At 57.7% G+C, this 12,927-nt stretch overlaps 4 protein-coding genes across 4 annotated transcripts; 2 read left to right on the top strand and 2 right to left on the bottom strand.

Moving 5' to 3' along the window:
- Positions 1-1,778: 1,778 nt before the first annotated feature.
- K437DRAFT_270808 (putative phospho-2-dehydro-3-deoxyheptonate aldolase, tyrosine-inhibited) lies at positions 1,779-3,058 on the bottom strand (the record flags this gene model as incomplete). Its single annotated transcript, XM_013384987.1, has 2 exons — positions 1,779-1,811; positions 1,880-3,058. 2 exons carry the CDS (start codon positions 3,056-3,058, stop codon positions 1,779-1,781), a joined length of 1,212 nt encoding a protein of 403 aa, XP_013240441.1.
- A 436-nt stretch (positions 3,059-3,494) lies between these two features.
- Positions 3,495-6,889, top strand: K437DRAFT_251770 (uncharacterized protein). Its single transcript, XM_013384986.1, has 3 exons — positions 3,495-4,044; positions 4,124-5,463; positions 5,525-6,889. Exons 1-3 carry the CDS (start codon positions 3,649-3,651, stop codon positions 6,795-6,797), a joined length of 3,009 nt encoding a protein of 1,002 aa, XP_013240440.1. The 5' UTR covers positions 3,495-3,648; the 3' UTR covers positions 6,798-6,889.
- A 349-nt stretch (positions 6,890-7,238) lies between these two features.
- K437DRAFT_229078 (amine oxidase) lies at positions 7,239-8,862 on the top strand (the record flags this gene model as incomplete). Its single annotated transcript, XM_013384985.1, has 3 exons — positions 7,239-8,129; positions 8,196-8,700; positions 8,762-8,862. 3 exons carry the CDS (start codon positions 7,239-7,241, stop codon positions 8,860-8,862), a joined length of 1,497 nt encoding a protein of 498 aa, XP_013240439.1.
- K437DRAFT_36477 (uncharacterized protein) lies at positions 8,683-11,400 on the bottom strand. The gene has a single exon (XM_013384977.1). The coding sequence runs from the start codon at positions 11,043-11,045 to the stop codon at positions 8,922-8,924; it is 2,124 nt and encodes a 707-aa protein (XP_013240431.1). The 5' UTR covers positions 11,046-11,400; the 3' UTR covers positions 8,683-8,921.
- Positions 11,401-12,927: the final 1,527 nt, after the last annotated feature.

Genomic DNA, 12,927 nt, shown 5'->3' with positions numbered 1-12,927 from the left:
GCACACACACAGAGACCAATTGCTTATATAATCATCTCCACTATCGCCTGGCGATTTGAATGTGTTTGCCGACTTCAGGTGTGCCAAAGCAGCATGAAGCATCGCCGCACATATCGGGGCGCTTTAGTGCAGAAGGTTAGCAGCGAGCAGGCCGAAGAAAGCAGCGCGAAAGTGAGCATGCGGTTCGACTGCTGCAGGAAAGAGGGGACATCAACAGTGCATGATGGTTCGGCGCGAACTCGACCAGGGCGAGTGTACTGCACTCGCGGGATTGCGCCGGCGGTCACGGCAACTGTTGATGGTGACAAAATCAATGTGATTATGGCCCAAGAGGACGTTTGGAAAAGGTACAAGCATACAGGCTCCACTCGGTAGAGTAAGCGGTCGTCTTCACCATACTGCGAGAGACAGGCGTACAGTGGCTCAGCGTCAGTCGGCATGAAGCCAACTATTCAAATGCAAGGACCCATTCTTGCACTCACCGAACCGGAAAGCAGGATTCTGTTCGCCGATCTGTTCGCCATCCGAACGCGGCTGCAGGATTGCATGATCGTTGCCTGGACAAACGCCCCGAGCAGGGGTGGGGGAGCGGTACAGCTGCCGCTGAGGCCCCGGGCTGCCCCGAGCTTGATACGCGCGACTTACCCGATGATGGTGGGCATGAGGGCGGCCCTGCTGTCCAGTGCGTGACGGTTCAAGACGGCTCGTTCCCACCGCTACGGGGTGAACCGATTCTTGAAGCACAGGCGACACATGAGAGTCGCATGGGAGCTTCAGTCGGCGTTGCGACAGGAGCGGTTGATGATGATCTACAAGCACACAGGCAGTGACGGGGCAGCATCGGCCGGGGCGCACAAGAGTCCGACTGGGCTTATCAGAACATTGCGCCGCTCCAGGCACATTCTATACAAGAGGTCGGCTTGGAGCGGCTGCGCGTGCGCTCGCTCGACGACCAGCCAAAGTGGCCTCAGTCGTTCCAAGACCGTCCCGGTGGAAGCTGAACGCACATGACCCCGCCCACCCACCTCGACCCGGGGTCAAATTCATTCGATTTCTCTTCGTTGCAAGGATTCTATTCTGCCACGTATGGCCCGCACGGTATCGAAGCGGTAAGTCGACCGTGAAGAGTAAGTCTGTCCTCATTCTCATGCTCATGACTGTACCCCTTACCATGTCCTGCTCCAGCTGTATATCCACACACTTCTGCTCACCGAAGCAGACTTGGGCCACCGCATCCGAACGACCAGCTCGGGACACACGACTTCGCGAACGTGCAGATGTACGCCAACAGCGGCGCGCTAGACAAAAGCGACATCAAGCCAGACGTGCGCATAATCAAGGCGCCCAAGATTACAGGCGACGGGAATGTGCTTGCATTCCACGGAACGTGGAGCGCGGTCAAGGATGTTCGGCGCATCGCCGAGCACGGGTTCGTGGACCCCAAGTGGCCGCACGCGACGGTACACGTCACGATCCCGGACGAGATCCACCTGTCGTGGCTGCAGAGCACATGCTGCATGGGCATCGGGAGAGGGGGGAGGTTGAGGAGTGGTCAGAAGGAAGCGCGTGGGCGTCGGTATCATCATCGATGCTCTTTCTGCTTTCGTTGTTGCTTTGTACTTTTGCATGTATACAAGTCGTCTCGTTGCGCTGGCAGCCTGACACAGAAAGCATGATTGATGGAGGACGTGATGCTGTTGCAGGTGTCAATGATGCAGGGGTAAAAAGAATCAGTGCGTTTGCAAAAGCGAATTTTGGTAAAAGGAAAGTGCCGTCGCTTATGCCTTGTGAGCTCTTCGAGCAAGGACAGCCTGTGGTGCGCGGGTTTAGCTTCATCAGCTACTATACCAGTACGACAAACTCATCACATAGCACGCACGTCGTTAAGCTGATCGAGCATCTCCATGGTCGTTTCCCACGAGACGCATCCGTCCGTGATGGAGACGCCGTACTTGAGCTCCTCTAGGCGGCCCCCCTTAGGCTCGCCCTGTTTGCCCTCGTTCAAGTGACTCTCGATCATAACGCCGGTGATGGCGCGCTCGCCGGCGCGGAGTTGCTGCGCGACGCTAGCAATGACCTTAGGCTGGTTACGGAAGTCCTTCTGACTGTTCCCGTGACTGGCGTCGACCATGATGCTCGGATGCCGGTCCGGCAGCGCCTTGTTCAGCTCCGCGGTGCTCTTCTGGATTGATGCGGTGTCGTAGTTGGTACCGCTGTTGCCGCCGCGGTGGACGATGTGCAGGTCCTGGTTCCCGGCGGTCTTGACGATCGCGGCGAGGCCCTGAGTTGTGACGCCCATGAAGGCGTGTGGGCGCGAGGAGGACTTGATGGCGTCGACGGCGACGGTGAGCGAGCCGTCCGTGCCGTTCTTAAAGCCAACCGGCATGGAGAGGCCACTGACGAGCTCGCGGTGTAGCTGCGACTCGGTCGTGCGCGCGCCGATTGCGCCCCACGAGTACAGGTCCGCGAGGTACTGCGGGGAGATGGTGTCGAGCAGCTCGCACGCGACGGGTACGCCGGAAGCGGTGAGCGAAACGAGCAGGTTGCGCGCGATGCGGAGGCCTCGATTGATGTTGAATGAGCCGTTGATGTCCGGGTCATTAATCAGACCCTTCCAGCCGACGGTCGTACGCGGCTTCTCAAAGTACGCGCGCATGACGATGACGAGCGCCGGCCACGTCGGCATACGCTCGCGCAGGAGCTTGGCGTACTCAACTGCCTGCACTGTGTCGTGGATGGAGCAGGGGCCGACGACGACGAGCAGCCGATCGTCGAGCCCGTTGACGATGGCCGACGCCTGCCCGCGCGCACGTGCGATCGTGCGCTGCGACTCGGCCGGCACGGGGATCTCGTGAAGCAGCAGTGATGGCGGGATCAGCGGCTCGTAGCCTGTTACGCGGGCGTCGTTCGTGTAAATGTATTCCTCGCCTTGTACAGATCCGTTTGCATGCGGGCCGTGTCCATTGGTTTGGATGTTGGAAGAAGCTGCCGTTGACAGCGCAATTGGAGCAGCCTGGGCGGCGACGGCGGCGGCGGCACCGGGGTTGGGCAGGGCCATGATGATGAATCTTTCTTGTTACTCCGAAACTCTTTTCTGTCTCCACCTTGCGATTTTAGAAGGGAGATGCAGGCGTTCACCCTTGGTGTAGCAGAGGAGACAAGCGTGCTATACCGACCATCGAATGCAGAACAACCGACCAAGGCAACGAAACGCAGTTGCCTTAAGTCGAGTCAGTCAGTGACTCACCTGCGAAAGAGATGGAATGTCGAATAAATCGCGTGAGAGTCCATGGAGGCTGCTGGAGTGGCGACAACTTTTGCAGTCAAAATCATGTCCCGAATTCCGAATCCCGTGCCCCGTGAAACACGAAATGCCCCTCAACCTTTCAAGATAGAAACTAGGGTTGCAACCTGGCCCTGTGCGCTCTGGCCCTAATGTAGCATGGGCACGACACAAGCCATCTTGCTATCTTCAACATCATCGTCATCGTCATCCAGGAAGTAGTCCATCGTCACAGGCTCATCGTTGGTAACAGATACATACGATCCCCGTGCAAGCCATCCGGCCCAGGCTCCATGCTACAGGTGTGATCGCGATCTGAGCACTACCATACCAAGTTCTACTTCCACCGTGGCACACCAGCAAACATGTCTTCCGGCGGCGGAGCGGCAGCAGGCGGCGAGCTGGTCAGCTCAATGTACGCCAACGCCTTTGTCGGCGGCAAGCCGCGCGAGAGTTTGCAGGCCATCCAGACGCGCCTCCGCAAGGCACGCGTGCTCAAAGACGAGCTGGCAGACTACTTTGCGGCGCGCAGGGAGGTTGAGGAAGCCTACCTCAAGGGACTCGCAAAGGTCGCCAAGAGGAGCTTTCTCTCCGACCCTTCGTGCATGCCGCCGTCCTTTGCGCCGATCTACGAGCGCCTCGTAGGCGAAATTGCAGAGGTCGCTAACGTTCACGGCGAGCTCGAGCGCAAGATTGCAACCGAGTGCGAAGAGGCTGTTCGATCGGCCCACAATAAAGGCGCATGGGCCGCCATTCGAGATGTGAGTGTGGCCTTCGCCTGACATAATCCCCTCGCTGCTTTCTCATCTAACCCTGGCCATCGCCCTCGCGTGCATCTAGTATGACGACCGGCTAGGAAACACGGTCAAGGAGCTGAACAGCCTCGAGATGCAGCTTTCGAAAGATGCCAAGAAACTCGACTCTGCATCGGGCAAAAAAGTTTCTGCGGCGCAACAAAAGGTTGCCGACACGCAGCGCGCGATCGACGACATGCAGAGTCTCTGGGTGCAAGATGCGACGCAAGGGTTCAAGATATACCAGCGTATCGACAAGGAGCGCCTTAACCTGCTCAAGGAGGTCGTTGCCAAGTTCGAGACGGCCAGCGCGGATGCGGCGCAGAAGCTGATGGGCATCTCCGAGCAGACCATGCAGGTCTGTCTCAGCTTTGATGTCAACACTGATATGCAGGAGTTTGCGCTCCGCGAAGGTAACGCACATGCCGTTTCCGCGCGTTCCGCGAGGCAATCTCTCGCCAGAGAGGGAGGGGGGGCTGGTCCCGGTGCGCCGGCGCTACCGACACAAGTCAGCCGCAGCGCCTCGAACGCTACAGCGCGCACCAACGCGACATCCGCCACGCGGGACGGCGGCGTGCGAAGAAGTGACATGCCGCCCCCGCCTCTACCGGCTCCGCGCCAAAGCAATACAGCCGGATCGGGTATGCCGCAGTCGTTCAATACGAGCAACAGCATCGCTGCTACTGAATTCGCCGCGGTCTCTGGCACAGGCGTAGCCAGTTCGTCAGCGGCATCCATCCACTCCATCGGTCAATCCTCGAAGCGCGGCGCAGCCGGTGCCATCACGGACACTCCTACGTCCACCAAGTCAAATGGAACGGGTGCAGGCGCCGGAAGCGGAGCAGGGGGTTCGTTCAAGAGCGCCTTCAGCCGTTTCGGGCTCGGGCGAAGTGGTAAGGACGTTGGCGGTAGCGGCGGAGCAGGAAACACGAGCACGCTCTATGGTACGCTCAACGACGAGCCGGATTCGTCTTTCATCGACGCCGGCGCGACGATCAAGCGTTCCAATACGAGCGCTGCACAGCCGCGCAAGAAAAGCATGTTGGATGATGACGAGCCCCTGTTTGATCTCATCGGTGCGGGTGCGGGCTCTGGCTCCGCGTCACGCAGCACGTCCAATGGGCCGCCGCGGCTGATGGACCTGCCGCAGCCCCCCAAATTGAGTGATGTGACCGAGATGAACGGAAGCGCTGCAGCCGGTAACGGGCGCTTGGGCAATAGCACCAGCGCTTTCAGTCTCAACGGAAGCCCTGCGGCCTCCACTGCACCGCAAGTAGACAGCGAGGGCTACTCGATTCCGCCGCCGGATAGAAAGCCATGGGAATTCGGAGCGAGGGTATCATCCTTGATGGATGGCGATGGGGATGACGATGTTGTGTCGAATCTGTGAGTCTCCTGAGAATAATTCTTGTTGAGTAGCCAGCTGATTCCACTTTACCATGCGCAGGGCTGCTTCCCACCGAGTCAGCACGATGAGTATCAATGCGGCGCCCGTGCCGCAAGCCAACTCGGCCGAGGACCAAGAGGCGCTGGAGAAAATGCGCGCCACGCTCGGCGCGCCCAAAGCGGCGCCGATCCGGCGCAACACGACCAGCAGGCGCGATCGACGCGATGTGCGCAACACCGTCTATAACCCCGCGCTCGGCGAGGAGTCACGACCGATGAGTCAGTTTGGCCTTGGAGCACTCACCATCCCCGAGCGCGGCGATGCTGCGGCAGCGGAAAGCTCGGCAGCTGGCAGCGCGCATCCCTCCCCGCTCGCCGCCACATCCACACAGAGCCTGTTCGCGACCAAGTCAGGGGCTTCGAGCGCCAGCAGGACGGCAGATGGCAGAACGCAGAGCATGCTCTCGAATGTATCTTCCTCACGCGCCGCTGCGGATCCGTTCACCAATACCGCGCTCGGCGCCAGCGGGATCTCCACGGCGATCACCGAAACGGTGAACGTGTTGTTCAGTGGCAAGGAGCTCAGCAAGATCATGGTCGTCGGCGAAGTCGGATTGTCACTCAAGGACGTCGTCAGCACCGAGCCATTGCACATCCGCGTCGACGCCTTTGAGCAGCTCGAGAAAGCTGCGCCGAACCCCGCGTTCCTCACGGCCATCTATGGCAGGCCAGGCGAGTACAAGCTCGATGTCGCCGCGCTTCTTGCGCAGGGCATCGGCGGGACCGCGCAGGCAACCGTGCTCAAGTACCAGCTGTACGTCAGCGACGATCCCATCCGCCGTAGACGCTATCTTCCGCTGGACGTCTCTGCGCAGTGGCGGTGCGAAGACACGCAGACATCTCTGCTGCTCTCGTACAGTGTCAACCCCGATTCAAAGCTCTGCACTGCGTCCGCCAACAGCGACGAGCAAGAGGCGCGACTGCACGGAATCAGCTTTGTCGTTGGCATTACGCCGAGTAACGTCTCGTCCGTCATGAGCAAGCCCAGTGGCACCTGGATCGCAGAGAGCAAGAAGATGCAATGGGCCCTCCCTGACGAACTCTCCTTGGGCTCCACGGCAGCCTCCGCTACGGTACAAAAGGTCCTGGCGCGTTTCCAGGTCGACGCAAAGTCCACTCCGCAACCCGTCGGTGTGCGCTGGACTGTGCGCGGGAAGACCCTCAGCGCGCTCGGCATCTCGGTGGTGCAAGACTCAACAGAGGCACCGAGCAAAGTCGCCATTGCCGAAACCGTGCGGCAGTGCATTGCAGGCAAATTCTTGGCGGGACCGTGATGGAATCTTCAATACCACTCTCCCTTTTAGTCTCGGGCTTTCCACTCGCCCTTTGTATTCCTCCCAGCGTTGAAAACGATGATTACAAAGCTCTCCCGTTGTTCTCCTTAAATATCATGCTGCACCCCCTCGAGAGCCTTCACAGCTCCTTCGACCTTCTTTTCGCCCCAGGTCTCAGCTGCATTTCCGGCTAAGTGGCGCGAGTTGCGTGTGCGATTACCAACGTCAGAGCGCACGAGGGAAGTTGCACAAGCCGGCCGAGATAACTGAACAACGGACTCGTATGACGCACCCCCACGTGTTCCACATCGTCATTACCTACCCAGACTTCCATATCATTGATATCTGATTCCCTCCAGCTTGCACGTGCTCTATCGCACCTCCGTCCTTAGTCGCAGAGCATTTCAAGCGCTGTCCGCTTCATCGCAAACCATGCCCGACATGGCGGTCGTTGATACGCTCATCATCGGCGGCGGCTGGGCTGGCCTGATTGCCGCCACGCGTCTCTCTCACGCCGGCAAGAAGGTCATCCTCCTGGAGGCACGCGAGCGCATCGGCGGCCGAGCCTTTACGCATACATGGACGCCCGAGACGCCGGCAGATAGCAATGCATGCACTCATGAAGCCGGTCCCAGCGGCAAGGTCTTTGTCGTCGACTTTGGCTGCTCATGGATTCACGGCTTTGAGGAGGGCAACCCTGCGCGTAAGCTCGCTGAACATTATGACATCAAGGCCAACATTCCAAAGCCCACCACTTCCAAGGTGATCGGGCCTCACGGCCCTCTGTCTGAGCATTTGGCGTCTAAACTTTGCGCAAATTTGGGAGCAGCCCAAGCAGCGGCAGCGAAGCTGGCTCAATCTGAAGGCCCATCACTGCCCGACTCATCACGCTCTCTCGCAGACTATCTTTTCTCATCATCTTCCCCTCTTTATGAAGGTATATCGTCGCAAGGCGACAAAAAACTCGCATCTGATTTTGCACGCCTTTTACACGTGCCCCTCGGTGCAAGACTTGAAGACATCGCCCTGCGCTGGACTGGGTTTGAGCGCAACTTTGCCGGTACGGACGCAGCTCCTGAGGGAGGCTTCACGCGGCTAATCACCAAGATCGTGGAGGACGCTACTAAGCACGGTGCTCAGATTAAGACGTCGCAAGTTGTCCAGCAGGTCAAATTTCTCACAGAGGGGAACGGTTCGCGCGTGCAGGTTGTCAGTCAGGACGGCCTCAAGTACGAGGCTGCCAGCGTGCTCTGCACGATTCCACTCGCCGTCTTAAAGGGGGCAAAAGGCATGTTTGAGCCAAGTCTGCCAGAGAGGCGCAAGGCTGTCATTGTGGGTGCCTTTGGGAGAGATCACGCACGATTGCCAATTACTAACTGTTTGTGTGGAGTCTCTTAGGACCGAGTGAATGTCGGCGCGCTTAACAAGGTCCTCCTTTCATACGATAACCCGTGGTGGGAAGTGAAGACAGGATCTTTTACCATCCTTCCCACCACTTTGATACCTGCAGATCTACAGAGCGCTTCTTTGCGCGACATTTTCTCTTCGAGCACCCTAATCGTCAGTTCATTCGCCGCTCCGAACGGGTTACCGGACCCCAATCCTTCACTTTTGGCGTATGTCGGTGCCGAGCACGGCAGGGCCATCGAGCGTTTTACACGCCAGGAGGTCGCCGAGGCGCTGCACGCCTACCTCTTCGAGCGTATCGGAAGCAAAGCTGGTGCCATTGAACAGCCAAAGCACAGCTTCTACTCACGTTGGAACAAGCAGGAATTCACTAGGGGCGCCACCACGACCCCAGTCGTCGTCGGCGAGAATCACAGCCCGCTCGATTTTGTTGAACTAGGCAGGCCCCTTTGGGGAGGTGCTCTGAACTTTGCGGGCGAACACACTGAAATGGATCGTGAGTACTCATGCAGCATGTCCACCTTCGCGATTGACATCCCAACCCTCGTTAAATGCAGACCGTGGCTCAATCGCTGGCGCAATTGTAAGCGGTGAGCGGGAAGCCCAGCGCATAGTCGACTATCTAGAACGCCAGAGCTATCAAGCACAGAAGCTGTAGGAGACATGCGAATCGGCCAATTGTACACATCTCTCTATATTGACTTGCCCGTGACTACTCTACGCTTTGAGTGACGCTTCGTCTTTCAGCGACATGCTCGCGGATGAGGAGGATCTGATAAAGCCGATACCGCGGCTCATCAGGATCGCAAGTATCGGCAAGTGCATGTTAGATACGACTGCCTGCCACACGACCGAGACGAGCTCGAATCCGGGTCGATCGCCCAGGTCGACTTCCGGGCCGATGCACGCCTTCAGCACGATAATAACGCTGTAGAGCAGCACGCATATGAGCGCGAGAGCAGCTGCCCAGCGAATGCCGCGCGTCTCTGCGGCGAGGCGGTCATTCACTTCAGCCTCCTTGGCCGCGAGAGCTGAAGCTGTGTCCACGCTCATCTGGCTGGTGTAAGAGGGAACGCTTGCGCTGCTGCCAGAGTAGCGCGAGCTCTTGACGTAACCTGCAAGCTTGGGTATTTGTGACAAGCTTGGCGTCATCGGTCCGTCCCTGGTGGGCAGAACGGACGAGTGTCGGGTCATGTTCCCACCATCTGAAACGGAGGAGGATGACCTGTTGTCGGAGGCTCCATCGGACAGAGCGATGTCGTGATGGTTGAAATAGCCGACGCTGGTCTTGCCAGTGGCGCTGGTGGTACCGAATTTGCGCTGCAGCTCGGCACCAAATTCAGCACTCGTGTCCAGCTTGCGACCCTTCACCCTGGCTCGGTAGGCACCAGGTGTGCTTGCAGTTTCGTCGTCCTCTTCCTCATCGGTATTGAACCCAGCGGCAGTGTGAAGTCGTGAACGAGCTGTATACGATGGTGGGGCCTTCATCGCTTCAGAATCGACCGACGAGTACCAGGAGCTTGAAGTGGAAGCAGTCGACGCCTGTCTGCACAGTACGGGGACGTCTTCAAGCTTTTGGGGGCCCGACGAGCGTCTTTTTGCCTTGAACGTGCTTCCAGTGGCAGAGGTGCGACTTCTGAAACTCCTACCATTGTAGCTCTTCTCTTGCACAGTGGCTGCCCATGTGGAGCAGGCAGCTTTCTCGGCCAAGGCTTCTTGGTGTCGAATGACTAGGAGTTCGTAGCTCGTCCACAGGATGAGCACTCCGAGGATGAGAAGCGAGATCCCTTTGAATGCGTCGATTGTGCCCAGACTTTTCAACTCGGAGGATAAGCGTTGCGTCAGGGTGTTCGCACCACAATCTGCATCGTCTTCGTCGCATTCGCCCTGGTTTAGGATCAGAGTAGAAAGGGCGCCATCAAGCTGCCGAGCAGCAGCTCCATAGTTCACGAGCACCCAAGCACCCCAACCGAGGGATAGACAGCAGGACAGCGAGCCAGTGGCCGTACAGAGCACGCGTCGAGCTCTGGCACTGACAGAGAGGACAGAGGCGGGCGCAGGCGAGTCGGAGGCGACGCCGGTGCCAATCATGATAACAATGAAAGCGGCAGCGGTCGAGTAGAACCCAAAGGCGATGACCGATAGGTCCATAGGAGCTTGCCGTCCAACAACCCCTCTACGGGTCTCGAGGTAGAGGATCAAGTAGACCGCTTCCACCACGGATGCTATGAGCAGTAGCAAGGCATAGATCCATCTCCATGATCTCAGCCAGATCTTGAGCTTGGCGAGGCCTCGCAGCTGCGCCTGTGAGGTGGCGAGCGAATAGATGCAACGACCCATCTCGAACAGCGCGAGCAGCATAGTAAGCGCTGTCAAGGTGAAAGCAATGGCGACAGACAGCATAAGTGCTGCGGCCGGCTGTGGCTTGGCTGCAACCAGTAAGGACGCCACGCTGCTCGATGTGTTGCCGAACGACTGACTGCTGGCTGCCTGCTGCAGGCGGCTGACCAGAGCGGCCACGGGGCTGACGGTCAAATTGTCAAGTGTCATCGTGTAGGGGTGTGTATTTCCTGTGTGCCTTTTGTACGGTTGGAATGTCAATACGAAGCTGCCCAAAGGAGTGTGGGGTGGAGATGAATGGAGCGTGCCGACCAGCGGCGGGGGATGAGCGAGAGACGAGGGCGACGGAGGAAACTGGGAGGGCAGGAGAGCAGGAGAAGGACGGGGAGGGAAGGAGGGGCAGGATGAAGCAGGCTGGCAGGCCTGCCTGACCAGATGAAGGGGGAAGATTGCAGGAGGAGAAAGAGGCGGTGGGGAGAGGAAGGAGGTGAAGCTCATCATTTGGGTAAATCAATTCAAGCAAGGAGGAAGAAGCTATGGGCGGAAGGCCCGGATGGTTCGACGGTGTACTATCAGAGGCAGTCAGGCATGATGGAGAGGGGTTTTGCAGTGGTTGGTGCTGGGTGCATTGGCGGTTGACGGACAATCCAGCAGCCGTTGAGGCATACATACGTGGTGGGTTTCGAAGCCCAAAAGAGTGTTGGTTGGTGCTGTTGTGCTCGTCCATTTCGCACGCGAGTCAACGCACAACAGGCACACGCCGTCTCTGTCTCTCACTATATCTGCTGTCCAACCATCTCTCCCCTTCGTCATCCTCATCAGCCTCTTTAGAGAGTCGTTCGCTCATCACCCAGAGCGTTGGTCACTGTCGTCTCGCAATTTGCAGCAGACTGCATCCGTGAATACCAGACACCGCATGCGACAAAACGGGGTGCGAAAGCTTTTTGCAATGCCTTCCATGCACAAGCTCGTCGTATGGATCGAGCTGCAACAGCGGTGCGCCTACCACACTATATGATTCCGCAATCCCTCTCTCGGCTTTAAATCCCCTAACGGCAGATGGCTCACATGTCTCCGGATTATCAGGGTGAATTCATATTAGATTAGTAAGCGCTGTGTTGCATTTACCCACGCGACTCAACTGTCAAAGGCCTTCAAGGGATGACTCTCTGGCAGTCTATAGCGGACGGAGCAGGCTGCACGGCCTCGTGATGCGCCATATGCCGATACAAAAAGTAGCGAAGCTCTCCATTGACGAGCAGAGCGTACAAACCGCGCAAGTCCCAATAGGTACCACTTTTGCCCCTAACACCTGCTTCCAGCCCGTCGTAGTTCTGCCATCTCCGACTGGAGATGGTTCTCGGAAGCATGTGAAAGGGCGAGCCTGTGTGAAAGGGAAAGAAATCAAAAAAATGGCAAAATCCGTGAGCTGTCATCCGGGCCAAAGCCATTGCACGCACATGCTACATTCACAGAGAAAAGACGACGGCTTTGCTGCAGCAAAAAGCCAAAAGCGCTGCACTAAGAACGCATATGCCTTGCTGTCGCGCGATGCGCATCGCTCATCTTCTGTTCCCTGGTCAGCCGTGTTGTGTCGTCCGCACGCTGGAAGCTGAAATCCATCGTCACTTCGCCCCTTTAAAGAACTTTTCAGCCTCGCAAACCCAAACGAGCCAGTCGAGGGTGCGTCCGCGTTCCTTGCGAAAGAAGTTGGATCACTTGAATCAAATGGGTCTTCGCATATCTTCCCCCCCGTCCCCGGGGGGCCGTTTGGAGGGCTGGCACCCTTCTGTAAGCTTGCGACTTCGTGTCCTGCCGTGATGGGCCATTGTATAGATGAAATTAAGGCGCGCAGCAGCAAGTAGCGCGGGAACCGAGAATATACCGCTGATCGAAAAATCGTTTCATGTGCTCTCGACACTTTGTGCGGTTGAGTTGAGCGTACAGAGTCTGAAGAGCAGGCGGCTGCTCAGACACAGATCAAGATGGCCTTGATCGCAAAAGGAAGACTCACACAGCTCTTCCCGCGTCTGGGGCCGTCGCTGCTCACCGCCTCACGCTTCGCACCCACGGACCTTTAGTCATCTAATGAAAGTAGTATCCGGCCTGTCGCCCGTGATGCGGCTTTTCGCTTATCGCTTCCGGGTTCATGTTTATGACCCTTGAAACAACTATGGAGCTCTGCACGGAGACTCTCTTGTGCTCTCCCGTTGTCAGTGCACGACCCTAGCAGCCTCCAGCGCGGGCCGACTGCGAAAATGACTGGCGATACCGTCCAATGTACCTTCGCCTACCTTGCACATCACAATGTCTCCATAATGAGCGAATTACGAGCGAAGAAACGAAGCAAAGACTAATACCCTCAAATTCGTGGTCCCCACTA

Source organism: Tilletiaria anomala (assembly GCF_000711695.1).
Source record: "Tilletiaria anomala UBC 951 chromosome Unknown K437scaffold_134, whole genome shotgun sequence".
Lineage (NCBI taxonomy): Eukaryota > Fungi > Basidiomycota > Exobasidiomycetes > Georgefischeriales > Tilletiariaceae > Tilletiaria > Tilletiaria anomala.
The sequence above is the reverse complement of the archived record's forward strand: the minus strand, read 5'-3'. Positions and strand labels throughout refer to the sequence as shown.

Coding starts and splice junctions, on each gene's coding strand:
- K437DRAFT_251770 (XM_013384986.1), top strand. CDS start 3,649: ATGTCTTCCGGCGGCGGAGCGGCAGCAGGCGGCGAGCTGGTCAGCTCA. Junction 4,045..4,123: donor CATGGGCCGCCATTCGAGAT/GTGAGTGTGGCC, acceptor GCGTGCATCTAG/TATGACGACCGGCTAGGAAA. Junction 5,464..5,524: donor GACGATGTTGTGTCGAATCT/GTGAGTCTCCTG, acceptor TACCATGCGCAG/GGCTGCTTCCCACCGAGTCA.
- K437DRAFT_36477 (XM_013384977.1), bottom strand. CDS start 11,045: ATGATGAGCTTCACCTCCTTCCTCTCCCCACCGCCTCTTTCTCCTCCT.